Raw genomic sequence first — 17,633 nt, 5'->3', positions numbered from 1 at the left:
CTTCTGCCTGCACGCCCCCCCCCCCTTAATTTATACTGCTGCCTCCCCGGGAAGAGGAGGGGGGGGGGAGCTGGAGCAGGGTGCCCCAGACTGTGGGGGGGGGGCGGGGGTCCGAGCCAGCCCCCTCCCCGTGGTGCTACAGCGCTCCCAGAGAGCCCCTTAGTGAAGCACTGGACGTGTCCTCAGCACGGCGACGCCCCCCACCCCCCCATCCCGCTGCCTGCGGGGAGCCCCCTCCCCAGCCTCCACCAGCCCCCCCCCCCCCCCCAGGACCGTGAGCCCGACCCCAGGGTGGGGGGCTCCCTTTTGGGGGGAGTGGGTGGCAAGGGGAACCCCCCCGCACACGTTCCTGGGGGGGCATCACCCCAGAGCCCGTCCCGCGCGGCGAGGGGGGGGGGGGGGCCGTGGGGAGGGGGTCGTGGGGAGGGGGTCGGGGCCGGGGTCGGGGTCCCGCTGCCGTCGCGGTCACTGTAACATAAACCGACTGTATCGAAGCCGCCGTGTGTCCCCCCCCCGAGTCCTTGGCAACCCCATGGGAACGGGCAGCTTGGGGGGGGGGGGGAGGGGCTGGGGGAGGGGGCTCTGCACACCCCCCACCCCAAACCGGGGGTTCCCCACACCCCCTCGTGTCCCCGCTTCTTGCACCAGGGCGTGCGAGGCTGGTGTACGGGGGGGGGCTGGTGTTACACCCCCCCCCCCCGCCCCCCCCCGCGGCTCCCCAGCCCTGGGGTGCTGCCCCCACCCTGGGGACCCCTTTCCGACTCCCCTTGGGGGGGGGGGGGGGCGGGTTGGGGGGATCGGGGAGCGTCTGGCCCACCCCGGGAGGGGGGTGGGGCGGTGGGGGGGGGGGGGGGCTGGGCATGAGCACAGCGGGACCGAGCATCCCACCTGCCACCCACCCCGGGGACCCCGGCGAGGGGACCGGCATCCCACCGCCCCCCCACCCCCACCCCGAGCATCCCGGGGCGGGGGGGACACGAGACGTGCCCGGTCACCTCCCTCCCTCCCTCCCCCATCCCTCCCCCCCACCCCCTCCCCTCCCCTCTCGGTTCGGTCCAGCCCGGTTCGGTTCCGCCCCACCCGGCCCGGTCCGACCGGGCGTCTCCAGCCTCCCGCCCCGGGCGCGCCGCCCCCTTCACCGGGGCCGGTACCGCGGCTGCAACCGGCGGCGGGGCCCGGCCGGGGCTGGGGGGAGGAAGAAGCGGGGGCGGGGGGGGGGGGGGGACCGGCGCGGACAAAGGCGGCGGCGGCGGCGGCGGGGCCCGGCCGGGGGATGCGGCTGCGGCGGGCGCTGAACGGCGGCGGCGGGGAACGAGCCGGCCCGGTAGGGCTCCGGTACCGGCAGCGTTGAGCCGGCCCCCGGCGGGGGCCGTGCCCGCAGGATGCGCTTCTTCCCCGGCCTCCTCCTCCTCCTCTCCGCCGGGTCCCCCGCGATGCAGGTGAGGGCGGGCGGGGGCGCCGCGGAGCTGGGGGGGGGGGGATGGGGGCGGTGGGGGGGGATGAACGGGTCGGTTCCGGGTGGGGGGGGGTCGGGCGGTGCCCTCGGCTTCCCCCCGGGGATGCCCGTTTGGCACCGGGCCGGTGGGACGCCGGGATGTGCCCGGGGTGTGTCCCCAGGATGGGGGACCCCGGGGGGACCCCAGGTCACCCAGGGAGGGATGCGCTGTGGGGGGGCGGGGAACAGGGTGGTGGTGGTGGGGGGTTGGGTGTTCGTGGGTGGTGCTTGGGCGCTGGGTCCTTCCCAAGCACGGGTGGGTGCTGGGAAGCACCCCCGGGTTGCAACCCACCCGGGGGGGCCTCAAAGAGGGGATATGGGGGGGGGGGGTCCAGGGCTAGCTGGGTGCAGGGATGCTGGTGTGCCCCCCACCCCAGACATCCCTGGGGGGCTGAGCAGGGGGATGCTGGGACCCGGCCTCGTGCGGCGCGGTGCCGGGACACGTGGTGATGGGCGGCTCTGGCGGCGGCGCCTTCGCACGTGGCCGATGAGGACGAGGGACCCGGCCTGGATCCATCCCCACACTGGGGTGGGCGTGGGGACCCGGCTGTCCCCACCTTGGGGGGACTCTGTGGGGGGGGTGAGAGTGGGTCTGAGCCGGCCTGGGGATGGGGGAGGGAGCAGACACCCATGGGTGCACCCCTGGCAGGGTTTGGAGCCGGTGCCGGGATGAGCCACCCATGCGGGGACAGGGAGGTGACTCGGGGTCCCCGGGAGCAGCCGGTGTGGCAGCACCCACGGGCACCGGTGTCCCCAGAGCCACCCCTGGAACCAGCTGCTTTCCAGCTGTGCCCAGCAGCAGCTGTGCCAGGGTGGGTGTCTGGGGCTGCGTGTGCCACCGCCCGGGGGACAACGCGGCTCCGTCACCCGGAACCGTCACCTCCTTGTGCCAGGGCGGGGTGACACCGCGAGGATGGAGCTGGGTGTCCCCGTGTCCCCCCTGTATCCCGGGGTTGTCATCGTCCTCCAAGCAGCTTTGGGTGGGTGGGGGGCACGGGAGGTCAGCTGTGGGGACGGGGCTGCTTTGGGGACGCCTGGGGTGGCCTCATCCCTTCGGCACGGGTTTCGGCACCACGGCCGGGGTGCTGGGCCAGGCGTTACCTGCAATTAAGTGGTTCGTTATTAATGAGCAGCCTGTTGATTATGCCTGAGCGAGGGGGGGGTGCAGGCTGGGGGCACCCAGGGGTGCTTTTGTGGGGTGATGCTGGAGCTGATGCCGGGCAGGATGTCTGTCCCCAGCCTGCCTAGAGCGTGGTCCAGCCACCAGCCTGCTGCTGTCCCCGAGCTGCAAGGGATTGGGGTGGCTCTGGGACCCCCCAACCACCCCCCTCCCATGGGTGCTACCCCTCTTGGGGGGGGGGATGGGGTAGGGACGGGATGCAGGGACCTGGCTGGGGGTGTGTGGGGGATCTAAGGGTCACTGGGGAAGGGAGAGGGGGTGTCACAGCCACACCTGCATCTCCCCCTTCCCCCCCCAGTGGGTTTGGGGGGTGGGAGTGTGGCCCCATCAAGCCCCCCCCCCCCCTTCATCCACAGGGTTCCCCAGCACCGTGCTAGGCCCCACCTAACGAGCCCGAGTTAATGAGCTCTTTGCAGGCAGGGAGGGAAAGGGGGTTACCCAGCTGCAGTGGGGGTGACCAAGGGCTGGGAGAAGGTTTGGGGGTCACAAAGGGGCTGGTGGTGGGGTGGGTTCCCCCACCCTCCTGCTCTGTGTGAACCCCCCAGCTGAAGCTGCCCCACGGGGTGTGGGGTGGGGGGGATGCTCAGCCCGTGGGTGCCCCTGTGGGAGCACATGGGGCTGGTGGGGGGGTGGGAAAGGAGGGGTCTGGGTGGGTGGGAAAGGAGGGGTCTGGGAAGCCCCACTCCCTGGCTGTGGGGTCACCCCCCCCATCCCCTAAAAGTGGGTCCTTCATGGGGCCGCCCATGTCTCATTCCCTGGCTGCACCCAGGGGAGCCCCCGCGGGGGCACAGCTGCACTTTGGGGGTCCCTGAGCACTGGGGGGGGGTGTGTCTCAGAGATGAGCACCCACCTTTCAGCCCCCCACCACCACCCCAGGGCGTGGGGACAGTTGTCACCGCGCTCCATCCCCTCCGCGCCTGGAAACCCTGGGGTGGGGGCGCAGTGGGTGCGGGGGAGGGTGTTGGGGGGGGGTTTCCCCGTGGTTGCCCTCGTGGGAGCCGGTGCTGTGCGTGTCTGTCCCCCACGCGGTGGCACTGCGCGCCCGTGACACGGGAGACGGAGGCGATTCCACCCCCCCCTCCCCATGCCCCCCCCCCAAAAACACCCACCGGGGAGAGGATGCTCAAAGCCTCGAGGGGGGGGGGTGTCCCGCTGAACCCAGCGGGTCGGGTGCTGGGGGAAGGGGGGGGGGTGTCAGGGTGGGCACCCACAGGCAGAGCTGCTGAGGGGGTTTGGGGTGTCCTGGGGGACCCCAGGGAGCTCGTGCTGTGGGAAGCGGGGGGGGGGGGGGGGTCGCATCCTGCCCGGTCCCTGCAGCCCTGGGCTGCGGTGAGGATGCAGGTGAGGATTTGGGGGGGGGGGCGGGGGTGTGTGGGTGGGGCCGGGGTGATGGGAGCTCAGGGGTGGCTGCAGCCCCCAGACCCAACTGGAGATCCCTGGTCCTGTGAAAGGGGGAGTGGGAAGGGCCGGGGGGGGGGGGGATGCTCCAGGGGTCCTGCTCCCCCAGACCAAATTTCTGGGGGTCCCACCCTCTAAACGAGGGGACCCCAAGGGTGCAGCTCCCCCAGACCTGGGGATCTCCAGGGGGGTCCCACTCTTCCGAACCAGAGTCTCTGAGCTCCTCCTTCCCCACCCCGCGGAGGGGGGGGGGGGGGGGTTCTTGCTCCCCCAGCCGGGCGATGGTTCCCAAAGGGGACCTGCGGGGGGGGGATGTGGGGTGGGGGGGGGTGGGGGGGCTGGTACCGTGGCCAGATTGAACCACCCCAAACCGGGATGGGACCCTCCCCCCAATCGAGACCATCCCAATACCGACCAGACCCGCCCCAAACTGGGATGTGGGGGGGTGTGAGATGGGTTGGGGGGGGGGGCCATACCGGGCTGGCCCGGGTCCAACAGTGCCGACGTCACTCCGGAGCGGCGCCGGCCCCGTTATAAGCGCGAGCGCGGCGCGGGGCTCCGCAGGCAGCGGGGGCCGGTGCGGGGTGGGCACCGGGGGGGGGGACACCGGGGAAGGGGGGACACACGGTACACAGAGGAGCCGGGGTGGTGGTGGGTGGGTGGGTGGGTGGGGGGGTGTGCGGGGTCGGGGGGGGGGTGATGGGCGTGCGGCGGCGGCGGCGGCGACATGACGGTGCCGCTGCTGAAGATCGGGGCCGTGCTCAGCACCATGGCCATGGTGACCAACTGGATGTCCCAGACGCTGCCCTCCCTCGTGGGGCTCAACGGCACCGCCGTGTCCCGGGCTGGCACCTCCGAGAAGATCGTGAGTCGACCCCTCGGTAGTGGGGAGGGGGTGGGGATGGGGATGGGGATGGGGATGGAGGGAGGGGGGGGGGATGCCCGGGTTGCGGCGCGGAGATGCGCCACCGGTACCCGGGATGTGGCGCACCGGGACCGCCCCTCTTCCTCCCCCACCCCACCCTGGGCATGGGGACCCCCCCCCTTCCTCCTCTGTCTTCTCCTGGGTACATCCCGCCCCTTCCCCTCCACCCCCACCCCCCCCCCCCTCTCCTTCCCACCCCCCCGGCGGGGCGCACCGGGGACTCCCCCATCCCCCCCCCCCCCCCCACCCCGGGTATGGGCACCCACCGTCCTCCTCTCTCTCGCCCTCCTGGACTTGGTACACCGGGACCCCCCCCATCCCCCCCTCTTCCACTTCACCCCTGAGCACAGGATTGGACCCCCCCCCCATCCCCTCCACTGGGGATTCCCCGGGCATCGGGACCCCCACCCTGTGCAGGGCACCCCGGGACCCCCCCCCCCCACGGGGGGGCTGCTCTCACTGGGGAGCTGGGGCTGGGGTCGTCCAAAGCAGGAGATCACCCTCCCTATCCCCTCCCGGGGTGTTGGGGGGGGGGGGGGTCCTGACCCCCTGCGGGGTCTTTCCCCCCAGAACACTGTGCTGGGAGGTGGTTGGGGAGGGGGTGGGTGTGGGGGGACCCACGCAGGACCCCTGCTCTCCCCCCAGCCGGAGGGGGGTCCTAGCTAGGGAAGTGGGTGACCCCCACCCCAGTTTGCTGGTGCCTATCCCCAAGCTGGGCTCCCCCACTCCCCCCCTAGCAGGGACCCCTCCCCAAATTTCCCCTGAGGCTCTGGGGGTCCTGGCTGGCGTCACAGACCCCACTGTGGGTTGGGATCAGGGAGGGGGGGGGGGACACACACACAACCCCCGCTCTCTATGGATGTTGTGGGGGGTGCTGGGGGGGGGGCTGCAGCAGGAGGGATGGGGCTCCGGGCGATGCCGCAGGCACCAATGAGCCCCCTGGGAGGGGAGGGGAGGGCCCAGCCAGAGCCGGGGATGGTGGGGGGAGTGGGGGGGGGGCATGGTGTGGGGGTCACATCCTTTGTCACAAGAAACAACCCCTCTGGTAGCTGGAATGTTCTCCTGTGGGGCTGGACCCCCTGGTTTTGGGGAGGGGGGGTCCTGCCACTGTGGGTGCTTCATGCTATTGCCAGCGGTGATAATGGGTGTGTGGGGGGGCTACAGTCTGGTTTGGGGGTGTTGGAGACAGCAGCTGCCACAACCCATCTAGACTGGCCCCCCCAATCTACTGGGCTGGCTGATGTGCCCCCCACTCCCAGCAGCAGCCCCCCACCCCCCCCACGAGCCACCATTGGGGGCTCACCGGGGCTGCTCCCCCCCTCCTTGGCTCTGCCGTGGGCTGACACCAGCCCCCAGCGCTTTCCACAGGGGTCCTTTTTGGGGTACCCCCCCCCCCCCCCGCCAAGCCAGGCTGACTGCAGAGGATGAGGCTGGTTGGCCTTCGCCGCTGCAGCCCCACGCGTGCCGGCGGTGGGGGTCTCAGCGGGCAGCGCCAATCATGTTGCAGGGCAATTAGTGGCACTGGGGGCTGGGGGGGGGGGTTGGGGGGGGGGGGGGGGGTAGAGCAGCGCTGCTGTTCTACAGTAATTGGCTGATCATTAGTCGCCCTCCGCTGCTCGGTGTAAAATCATTAATCACCGGGAAGGAGCGATGCCAATGCGGCTGCAAGGGGCTGGCGCAGCCGCCCACGCCGGCTGCCGGGCTGTGAGGGGCTGGCAGGGCAGCCTGTGGGGCCCTGGGGTGTGAGGGGACAGCCTGTGGGGCCATGGGGTGTGAGGGGCTGTCAGGGCAGCCTGTGGGGCCCTGGGGTGTGAGGGGACGGCGTGTGGGGCCCTGGGGTGTGAGGGGACAGCCTGTGGGGCCCTGGGGTGTGAGGGGACAGGATGTGGGGCCATGGGGTGTGAGGGGACATGGTGTGGGGCCATGGGGTGTGAGGGGCTGTCAGGGCAGCCTGTGGGGCCATGGGGTGTGAGGGGATGGCATGTGGGGCCATGGGGTGTGAGGGGACAGGGTGTGGGGCCCTGGGATGTGAGGGGACAGCCTGTGGGGCCCTGGGGTGTGAGGGGCTGTCAGGACAGCCTGTGGGGCCATGGGCTGTGAGGGGACAGGCTGTGGGGCCCTGGGGTGTGAGGGGACATGGTGTGGGGCCATGGGGTGTGAGGGGACAGGGTGTGGGGCCATGGGGTGTGAGGGGACAGGGTGTGCGGCCATGGGGTGTGAGGGGCTGTCAGGGCAGCCTGTGGGGCCCTGGGGTGTGAGGGGACGGCGTGTGGGGCCCTGGGGTGTGAGGGGACAGCCTGTGGGGCCCTGGGGTGTGAGGGGCTGTCAGGGCAGCCTGTGGGGCCATGGGGTGTGAGGGGACAGGGTGTGGGGCACTGGGGTGTGAGGGGACAGCCTGTGGGGCCATGGGGTGTGAGGGGACGGTGTGTGGGGCTGTGGGGTGTGAGGGGACACGGTGTGGGGCCATGGGGTGTGAGGGGACAGGCTGTGGGGCCCTGGGGTGTGAGGGGACAGGGTGTGGGGCCCTGGGGTGTGAGGGGACGGTGTGTGGGGCTATGGGGTGTGAGGGGCTGTCAGGGCAGCCTGTGGGTCCCTGGGGTGTGAGGGGACAGTGTGTGGGGCTATGGGGTGCCAGGAGCCACTGGGACAGTGTGTGGGGCCCTGGGGTGTGAGGGGACAACGTGCCAGGCCCGTGGGCTGTGAGAAGCCGCTGGCACAGCCGTGCCGGGGTGCCGGTTCCTGCCGGGGTGCCGGTTCCCACCGGGGTTCACCAAGGCCGGCTGCTCCCATGAGCCCGGCTCACCCTGAAGCTCCAGGCCTGGCGGGGCCTTCGGGCCTCTCAGGCCTCTCCTTTCCCTTCAGCAGAGCCAGAACCGGGGTTCTCCCATCCTCTGGGCCCGTGGGGTGCCGGCGCTCGGCACTCGGAGCACGCGGTGTCCCTCCACTCGCCGTGGCACCGCGGCACCGCGCTCCGGCTGGCGCTGGTGATGGGGTGGGGAGAGACACAAGCATCCTCTGCAGCGGCTCCATCACCTAAAAAAGGGGGGGCAGGACATGGAGGGGGGGGGTGTGTGTGGGGGGGTCTGGCCTTTACCACCCATGATTTAGGCTCTCCTGGCTTCCACGGGTGCTCCCTTGGACCCCCCCCGTGCGCCCTGGCTGTGGGTTCAGTGCCGAGGTGAGGGGGTGTCATGGGGCTTCCTGGGTGCTTTGCCAGCCCCCCCCCCCCCACTTTGAGCCCCCCCCAGGCCTCATCTCCCCGCCAGGCAGCTGCGCCGCGTCCCGGGGTGTCAGCAGTTTCTCCTCTGCCGAGCGGGCAGCTTTCCCAGAGAGCTCTTAATTAATTACCCGCTGACAGATTGCACAGGCTGAACCTCAGCCACAGGAGCCCCCACCCCCCACACACACCCCCCCAGCCCCTCAGTGGGCAGCGCTGCCCCCCACCTCCCTCCCTGGGGGGGGTCGCTGCAGGATGCGGCCACAGAGCATCATCCAGCCAGGCTCTGGCTCTGGTCCATGGATGATGCTCGCCTGCATCCCAAGGAGAAGAGGGTGGGGGGGTGTTTGGGGGGGTGCTTGGGGTGGGCCTCAGGGCTTCGGCGCTGTGCAGAGGCAGAGGAGCTCTGCCAGCCTCCGACGCGGCGGCTCGGGGCGCATCCTGCCTGCTGTTAATTATTCATTAGCCCTTTATGAAGTATTGATGGCCGCTGCCGCTCGGCCGTGGCTGGAGTGGGGAGGGGTGTGGGGGGGTCCTGGGTAGCGGGAAGTGGGTCCTCGGGGGCTGCAGATGCTCCTGGTTTCCTCTCAGCTCTTCTTGCAGCAGCTCTTGATTTTCTGGGGGGGGGATTGGGGATAGAAATGAGGCTTTTGGTGCACAGGGTGCTCCTGGGGTGGGAGCCAGTGATGGGTGCTGGTACCCTGGGTGGCAGCCCGGTGCTGTGCCCATGGTAACGCATCAGACCCCCTCCTGCCATGAGGATTTTTGGGGTGGGGAGGGACACACACACACACCGAGCCCTTGCTGGCTCATCTCCTGCTGTATTAATTGACCTGCCAGGAATTAATTACTATGGCCTCATTAGCCTGGGATGTGTCATGTCATCGGCGTGGGGGGGGGGCTGCTGAGGGCTCCCAGCCCCCCCCCCTCTCACCCCGTGCCAGTTGGGCATCCACATCAGTCCTGTCGTTCTGTCCATCCCTGTGTGATAACTCTGGAATCACCCTCGTTAGTTTTACAGCTGTTAATTAATCCTGGTGGTGCTGGGGGTTTGAGGGTGGTGGGGGTGGTGGTTGAGCCGCCGCTGCGCCCCATAAATCCCCCCCTGGATGCCAAACACGATGTTCCAGCTGCTGTGTGGGCAGCAGAGTCCCGTTCCCGGGCTCGTTACAGGGAGCAGCTCGTTAGTCTGGGCCTGGCTCCTTGCAGGAGTGATGGGTTGGCTCCTGATTTCCTTAATTGATCATTATTAATTACCCTTGAAATGCTAAATGACCCGGCACAAAACCCCGGGATACATCGGCGGAGAGGAGGAGGATGGGGGGGATGTGGCTCTGCTGGGTTTTTGGGGTGAGCAGGGCAGGATTGGGGTGAGAACTGGGGAGGAATCGGCAATTCCTACTTGGATCTGCTCCCCAGGAAGGGAATTCCAGCTCCCCCAGGGAAGGGAATTCCAGCTCCCCCCAGGGAGGGAATTCCAGCTCCCCCAGGGAAGGAATTCCAGCTCCCCCAGGGAGGGAATTCCAGCTCCCCCCAGGGAAGGGAATTCCAGCTCCCCCAGGGAGAGAATTCCAGCTCCCCCAGGGAAGGAATTCCAGCTCCCCCAGGGAAGGGAATTCCAGCTCCCCAGGAAGGGTATTCCAGCTCCACCATGGAGGGAATTCCATGTCCCCCAGCTCTGGCTCCCCTGGTAAAGGCAGGTTGGATCTCTGGGAGGAAGATGAAGGATGAGGAGAGGATGAAGAGCGTTTCATCATGTCCCTCCGTTATCCTGAGCGGGTCCCTTGGGAGAAACGGGTTCCAGGGGTGGGGATAAGATAGGAAACAACTTGGATGAAAGGAAGGAAAAACGAGTGTGGAGAGGTCTGTGGGGTGGGGGATGAGCAGGAGGATGGGGATGAGGATGAGGATGGGGATGAGGATGGAGCCACATGGGAGGTGGCAGCGGGCAGGACAGCACCGTGCCCGGGCAGAATGTGCACCGGGCTCTGCCAGTGCCCACATGGGATGGTGATGGTTTGGGAAGGGGGGTCTCTGGGCTCACCCCAGTGCCGGGGCCGTCGCTCCTTGCGCGGTGATGCCAAAGGCTCAGACACTCAGTATCTCCCCCAGGTGATGTTGCAGCTGCGGGTCTGGGGAAGCCCAGGCAGGGTGGGGGTGGCAGCATCCTGACATCCCCCCCCCCCCCCCTCCTCCTTCTCCTCTCTCCACAGACCCTTTTCCAGAGCCCAGACGAGGGCTGGCAGGTCTACACCTCGGCACAGGCCCCCGATGGCAAATGCCTCTGCACCGCCGTCATCCCCGTGCAGGGCACCTGCTCCCGCGACCTGCGCAGCCACCAGCTCCGCCAGCTCATGGAGAAGGTGAGTGGGTAATTGAGGGGGTGTGAGGGGCGCTTCCTACGCCCCCCTGACATCACCCTGATGGTGTGAGCATCCCTAAGAGCATTCGCATCCTCCCTTTGGTCCTCCCGGCTGTCGCGGTGCCACCGGCACCCGGTGATGCCTGAAATGTGGTTCCAGAGGTGAACTGGGACCTGGGGGTAAATCCCACCATACGCCACTGAGCCCCCCCAGCCCTGTGGGCTGAGGGGTGTTGGATGCAGGGTGGGTGCTTCCCATGGGGGTCTCACACTCCTGGTCATGCCATCAGCCCTCCCCTTCCCGTCGGCACGGAGCTGAGCGCCGGAGCAGGGCTCACTTAATCCCCTCCCCCCCCCATCCCTGGTTATTTTCCCATCCCCACAGGCAGGAAAACAGCCAAATAACCCCCAACCACTGATTAAACTTTCATGATAATGTCCCACAAACACCCCCCCCCCCCCCCTTCTGCCTCAGCTGCTCCATGCCCAGGCAACGGCAGTGGGGGATAAATAACCAACTGGTTGAGCACCTGATGGGGTTGGGGAGGGGGGGGGAAACAACTGGCTGTGACAGGTGAAATTAGGGAATGAAACCTCATCAGGGCTGGCAGGGAGCTGCCTGCTCCAGGGGCTTAATGAGGAATGGGGGACACGTTGGTTTATGGGTTATTCTGTGTGTTAAATGGGGTGGGGGGGCTTCAGGGGGGTGTTTTGTCCCAGGTGTTCAGGTAAAGGCTGGAGCAGGGAGCTGCTCCTCCCACAGCTCCCTGGGGATGGGGATGCCAGGGTAGGGGGTGTCCCAGCAGCACCCCTCCCCACTGCCCTTGCTGCACCCCGAAATTTCATCCCTGGCTCAGGCCCTCCTTCATTAGGGTGTGTTAATTAGGCTGAGGGGGGGGTGTGTCTTTACCCTCCCCTCACCTTCCCACTGTGCAGGTGCAGAACATCTCCCAGTCGATGGAGGTGCTGGATCTCCGGACCTACCGCGACCTCCAGTACGTGCGCAACACCGAGTCCCTGATGAAGGGCTTGGACTCCCGCCTCAAGGTGGCTGCTGAGAGCCAGAAGAGCCTCAATGCCAAGAGCTTCCAGGTGGGCCTGCACCCCCTACCCACACCAGATGCCCCCTCCCACCTCTCCACCCCCTCCATGCCTCCTGGGACCAGGCACTACAAGGGGGGGGTAGTGATGCAGCTGAGCATCGCTGCAGCGGTCCCAGTGTCCCCACGGTGCCTGAGGGCACAGGCTGGGTGCGAGGTGCCCGCTTGGGATGGGGGATGCTCAGTCATGGGGGGGTGACACAGAGAAAACCCCCCAACCTTGAGGAGGGGACCCAGTGGGCTGACCAATTCCCAGCCCAGACGTGGTTCCCAGCTGCTGGAGGCAGCCGCCAGCGCCGCGCGATCGATGGGGCCCGCGAGTCGATGCCGCCCGCGCTGCAGCGGCTCCGTGCCGCCGAGAAATCCCATTACCAACCCCCCCCTGCCAGGGTACTGGTTTATTTTGGGAGCCTCCAGGCTTCATCCTGACAGCTGAGGAGTGTTTCTGTCTCGGGAGAGGCTGGTTCTTGGCACCAGACTGGGAGGATGCTCGGGCGGGTGCTGGGCGCTGATGGGAACCGGGGCGGCAGCAAGCGGGTCGGCTGGGTTCATCACAGCAGGAGGTGCTGAACCCCATGACCAGGATGCTGGATTTACAGTGTCCTTGGGACAAGGAGACTCCATGGAGTGGCTGTGAGCCAGGGCCAGCTCAGTGCTGTGCTCCCCCCACCACCCCAGGTTGCTGCTGTGCCGGCACGGTGGCTGGCACAGGCCTGCCAGGAGGATGCACGGCTCCTGGTGCCCCAGCATCCCTGCGGTGTTCCAAGTACCCAAGCATCCCTGCAGTCTTCCTGGTACCCAAGCATCCCTGTGATGCTCCCTGTACCTGAGCATCCTGTGGTGTTCCTGGTACTCAGGCATTCCTGGTACCTGAGCATCCCTGTGGTGTTGCCGGTACTCGAGCATCCCTGAGGCATTCCTGGTACCTGAGCATCCCTGTGGTGTTCCTGGTACTCGAGCATCCCTGAGGCATTCCTGGTGCCTGAGCATCCCTGTGGTGTTCCCGGTACTCAAGCATCCCTGAGGCATTCCTGGTACCTGAGCATCCCTGTGGTGTTCCCGGTACTCGAGCATCCCTGAGGCATTCCTGGTACCTGAGCATCCCTGTGGTGTTCCTGGTACTTGAGCATCCCTGAGGCATTCCTGGTGCCTGAGCATCCCTGAGGCATTCCCTGTTCCCAGGCTGCAGAGCGCAGCGATAGCACCGGCTGTGGGTGATTCATTAGCCCCTAGAAGACGCAAAGCCTTCTAATTGTTATTAATTACCAGCCCAGGGAACAGGTTTTATCTCTGGCGTGTTAACGAGATCTGTGCCGTCCCTGGAGGGACAGACAGACAGACAGACAGGCAGCATCAAGGGGTGGGGGAAAGCGACCAGGATCCCAGCCATTAGCTGGGGGGTGTGATGTATTCCCCCCCCACTCCCTTGGCAGGAGCTGAAGGACAAGATGACGGAGCTGCTGCCGCTGCTGCCGGTGCTGGACCAGTACAAGTCGGACACGCAGCTGATCGTGCACCTGAAGGAGGAGGTGAGGAACCTCTCTGGGAGCCTGCTGGCCATCCAGGAGGAGATGGGCGCCTACGACTACGAGGAGCTGCAGCAGCGCGTGCTGGTGCTGGAGGCGCGGCTGCACGCCTGCATGCAGAAGCTGGGTAAGGGCACCCCAAACCTCCCCACCACCACCCCGGCACTGACACCCTGGGGTCCAGAATGGGTGGGCAACCAGATCCCCCCAGCGCCGACACCCTGGGCTCTGGAATGGGTGGGCAACCAGATCCCCCCAGCGCCGACACCCTGGGCTCTGGAATGGGTGGGCAACCAGATCCCCCCAGCGCCGACACCCTGGGCTCTGGAATGGGTGGGCAACCAGATCCCCCCAGCACTGACAACCTGGGGTCCGGAATGGGTGGGCAACCAGATCCTCCCAGCACTGACACCCTGGGCTCTGGAATGGGTGGGCATCCAGATCCCCCCAGCGCCAACACCCTGGGCTCTGGAATGGGTGGGCATCCAGATCCCCCCAGCGCCAACACCCTGGGCTCTGGAATGGGTGGGCAACAAGATCCCCCCAGCGCCAACACCCTGGGCTCTGGAATGGGTGGGCAACCAGATCCCCCCAGCACTGACACCCTGGGGTCCAGAATGGGTGGGCAACCAGATCCCCCCAGCACCGACACCCTGGGCTCTGGAATGGGTGGGCATCCAGATCCCCCCAGCACTGACACCCTGGGCTCTGGAATGGGTGGGCAACCAGATCCCCCCAGCACCCACACCCTGGGCTCTGGAATGGGTGGGCATCCAGATCCCCCCAGCACTGACACCCTGGGCTCTGGAATGGGTGGGCAACCAGATCCCCCTGGCACCGACACCCTGAGCTCTGGTTAATATTAACAATAATTATATTAATGATATTAATGCTATTAATAATAACACCAGCAGCCCAGCATCCTCCAGTGAGCTCCGCTGGGGTGTTTACTGGTGCAGCTGGGATCTGTGTGGGAGCCGCCTCTCCTCACACCCCCCCCCCCTGAACCCCAAACTCTGCACAACCCCCCTGAACCCCAAACTCTGCACACCCCCCTCTCCACCCTTCTCTCCCCCCAGGCTGTGGGAAGCTGACGGGGGTCAGTAACCCCATCACCATCCGAGCGTCCGGCTCCCGCTTCGGGTCCTGGATGACCGACACCATGACGCCCAGTGCCGACAGCCGGGTGAGCTGGGTGGGGGGCACCCATGGGGGGAGCAGCTGTGGGGGGACAGGTGTGGAGGGAGCATCGGTTGGGGGGGCCAGCATGGGGAGTAGCCGTGGGGGGGAGCATCTGTGGGGGGAGCAGCCATGGGGAGCAGCCATGGGGGGAGCATCTGTGGGGATACCAGCTGTGGAGGGAGCATCTGTTGGGGGGACCAGCTGTGGAGGGAGCATCTGTTGAGGGGACCAGCATGGGGAGCAGCCGTGGGGGGAGCATCTGTGGGGGGTCCAGCTGTGGAGGGAGCATCTGTTGGGGAGACCAGCTGTGGAGGGAGCATCTGTTGGGGGGTCCAGCCATGGGGAGCATCCATGGGGGGAGCATCTGTGGGGGTACCAGCTGTGGAGGGAGCATCTGTTGGGGGGACCAGCATGGGGAGCAGCTGTGGGGGGGGGCATTTGTGGGGGGTCCAGCCATGGTGGGGAGCATCTGTGGGGGGACCAGCTGTGGAGGGAGCATCCGTGGGGGGACCAGCCATGGGGGGAGCATCTGTGGGGGTACCAGCTGTGGAGGGAGCATCTGTTGGGGGGACCAGCATGGGGAGCAGCCATGGGAGGAGCATCTGTAGGACTCTGTGGGTGGGCAGCTCCTCCCTGGGGATGCTGGGCAGGAGCATCCCAGATGCTCTGGGTCAAGCTGGGGGGATTCCTAACGAATTAAGGGTGGAAAACCCCTTTAAAGGGGGCGGGGGACACACCAGAAATGTGTCCTGCCCCATCGTGTGGCCGCAGCGTGACTGGCGGCACCTCCCTGGGGATGGGGAGGGGAAGCTCTGAAGTACATGGGCTGTGTCTGTCTGTCCCGGAATCCCACCCTGAAGGGGTTGGGGGTCCCATTTTGAGCCGGGCCACCCTGACCTCCCTCTCCCACCACAGGTGTGGTACATGGACGGGTACTACAAAGGCCGCCGCGTGCTGGAGTTCCGGACCCTGAACGACTTCGTGACGGGACAGAACTTTGTCCAGCACCTCCTGCCTCACCCCTGGGCCGGTACCGGCCACGTGGTCTTCAACGGGTCCCTCTACTACAACAAATACCAGAGCAACATCGCGGTGAAGTACCACTTCCGCTCCCGCAGCGTCCTGGTGCAGCGCAGCCTGGCCGGCGCCGGCTACAACAACACCTTCCCTTACTCCTGGGGGGGTTTCTCCGACATCGACTTCATGGTGGATGAGAACGGGCTCTGGGCTGTCTACACCACCAACCAAAACGCCGGCAACATCGTGGTGAGCAGGGTGGACCCCCACACGCTGGAGGTGCTGCGGAGCTGGGACACGGGGTACCCCAAGCGCAGCGCCGGCGAGTCCTTCATGATCTGCGGCACCCTCTACGTCACCAACTCCCACCTGGCCGGCGCCAAGATCTACTTCGCTTACTACACAAACACTTCCAGCTACGAGTACACGGATATCCCCTTCCACAACCAGTACTCCCACATATCCATGCTGGACTACAACCCGCGGGAGAGGGTGCTCTACACCTGGAACAACGGCCACCAGGTCATCTACAACGTCACGCTCTTCCACGTCATAAAGACGTCGGGCGAGCTGTGACGCCCGCGCTGGACTCTGCTGCTCTGACCACCCTCCTCTCCCCCCTCCTCCAGCTCTTTAATTTTCTACACTCCATCCTCCCCAGGGGATGGAGCCTTCCTCCCTCCTTCCTCCTCCCCCTTCCTCCTCCTCCTCGTTCCCCATGGGGTTGTCTTGGCGCTCCCCGGGGTTCTCTCCCCGCGGTGCCTGGCGTGTGGCTGCCTCCATCCCAGCCCACCTCGGGCCTTGGTGGGGGGGGGGGGGGTCCTTCCTTTATTTTTATTTCATTTTCATGGTTTAACATCTTTATTTTGGTGGCAAATAAACAAACCAACGCTCTCTTTGAGGTGTGTCAACGCTCGGGCTGCTGTTCCCCCTCCCCAACACCCACTCTCCACCCAGCTCCTTCCTTCCCCTGGTTTATTTGTTAAAGGTTGTTGTTATTTGTCACCCAGCAGCTCGGTTTTCCTCCCTCCCTCCCCCTTTTCCCCCCTCCCCGTCCCCACTGCCGGTGGATGCCGGGAGCCGCTGCGGTGCCCAGCGCTCCCCTCGCGCCGCGGTGCCGGTTCTGGGCATGTTTAATGCATGGGGGAAATTACAGCAGCGCCGGGCGAGGCCGGAGGATGGGGAAGGGAAAGGGAACTCCAGTGTGGCTGCGGCACCGTGCCTGCAGGGCTGGGGGAGGGAGGCTGCATGAGGGTCCCCATCCCCACCCCATCCCAATCCCCATCCCCATCCCTACCCCATCCTCACCCCATCCCCATCCCCATCCCATCCCCACCCCCATCCCCAATCCATCCCCATCCCCATCCCCACCCCATCCTCACCCCACCCCATCCCCATCCTCACCCCATCCCCATCCCATCCCCATCCCCATCCCATCCCCACCCCATCCCCATCCCCATCCCCATCCCATCCCCATCCCCATCCCCATCCCCATCCCCATCCCCATCCCCATCCCCATCCCCACTCCATCCCCACCCCATCCCCATCCCCACCCCATCCCATCTCCCCCTCCTGCGATGCTGCCACTCATCTCAGCAGCGCAGTTAATAACAGCGGAGCTGCAGGAAGGGGGGGGGGGTGGGGGGAGCAGCCAGTGCCCCCCCCGTGCTGCAGGCTGGGTTTTTCCAGCCCATTGTAATTCCTGAGGAGGTGCAGCCCAGACAGCAGCCGAATCCCTTATTCAGCTCCCAGCCCGGCTGGGGACAGAGCTGGGGAGAGGGGGGGCAAGGATGGGGGCGGGGGGGGGGTGTCACACCACACACGGGGGGGGGGCGGTGGGGGGGTGCAGCTCCTTCCACTGGTGTTAAACCCCCCCCAAAAGAATCAAATTCCCAAAATATTCCAATGTGTCCAAGTGCTGGGAACCACCCCCCCCCCCCCCAGAACACCCCCCCCGGATGGTCCCAGCAGTGCTGGGTCAGTGGGATGCTTAGGCCCCCCCCCAGCAGGAACCCCTTGCCCACCCCTGGCTGTCATCACCCACCTGGGTGGGTTATCGACCCCCTGGGGGGGGGGGGAGGATTGATGGGGGAGGGAACCTGTTCATTAAGCAGGTGAGCGCATGGCCAGTCCCTCCCCCAGTGAGAAGCAGCATTGGGGAGGGGGCACGACCCCCACCCCCCCCACCCCGCCCTTACACCCCATTATCCCTATTCAGAGTCCAGGAACCT

The 17,633-nt window shown here is 66.7% G+C and overlaps 1 protein-coding gene across 1 annotated transcript; it reads left to right on the top strand.

Annotated features, from left to right (window-relative positions):
- Window positions 1–4,800: 4,800 nt before the first annotated feature.
- Window positions 4,801–15,978, top strand: OLFM2 (olfactomedin 2; the record flags this gene model as incomplete). The annotated part of the gene is made up of 6 exons (XM_084277822.1): window positions 4,801–4,938; window positions 10,429–10,578; window positions 11,514–11,669; window positions 13,111–13,330; window positions 14,283–14,389; window positions 15,301–15,978. 6 exons carry the CDS (start codon window positions 4,801–4,803, stop codon window positions 15,976–15,978), a joined length of 1,449 nt encoding a protein of 482 aa, XP_084133948.1.
- Between the last annotated feature and the right edge of the window lie 1,655 nt (window positions 15,979–17,633).

This window comes from Gallinula chloropus, assembly GCF_964237585.1.
Source record: "Gallinula chloropus genome assembly, chromosome: 36".
Taxonomy (NCBI): Eukaryota; Metazoa; Chordata; class Aves; order Gruiformes; family Rallidae; genus Gallinula; species Gallinula chloropus.
This window is presented reverse-complemented; position numbering and strand designations above follow the sequence as displayed.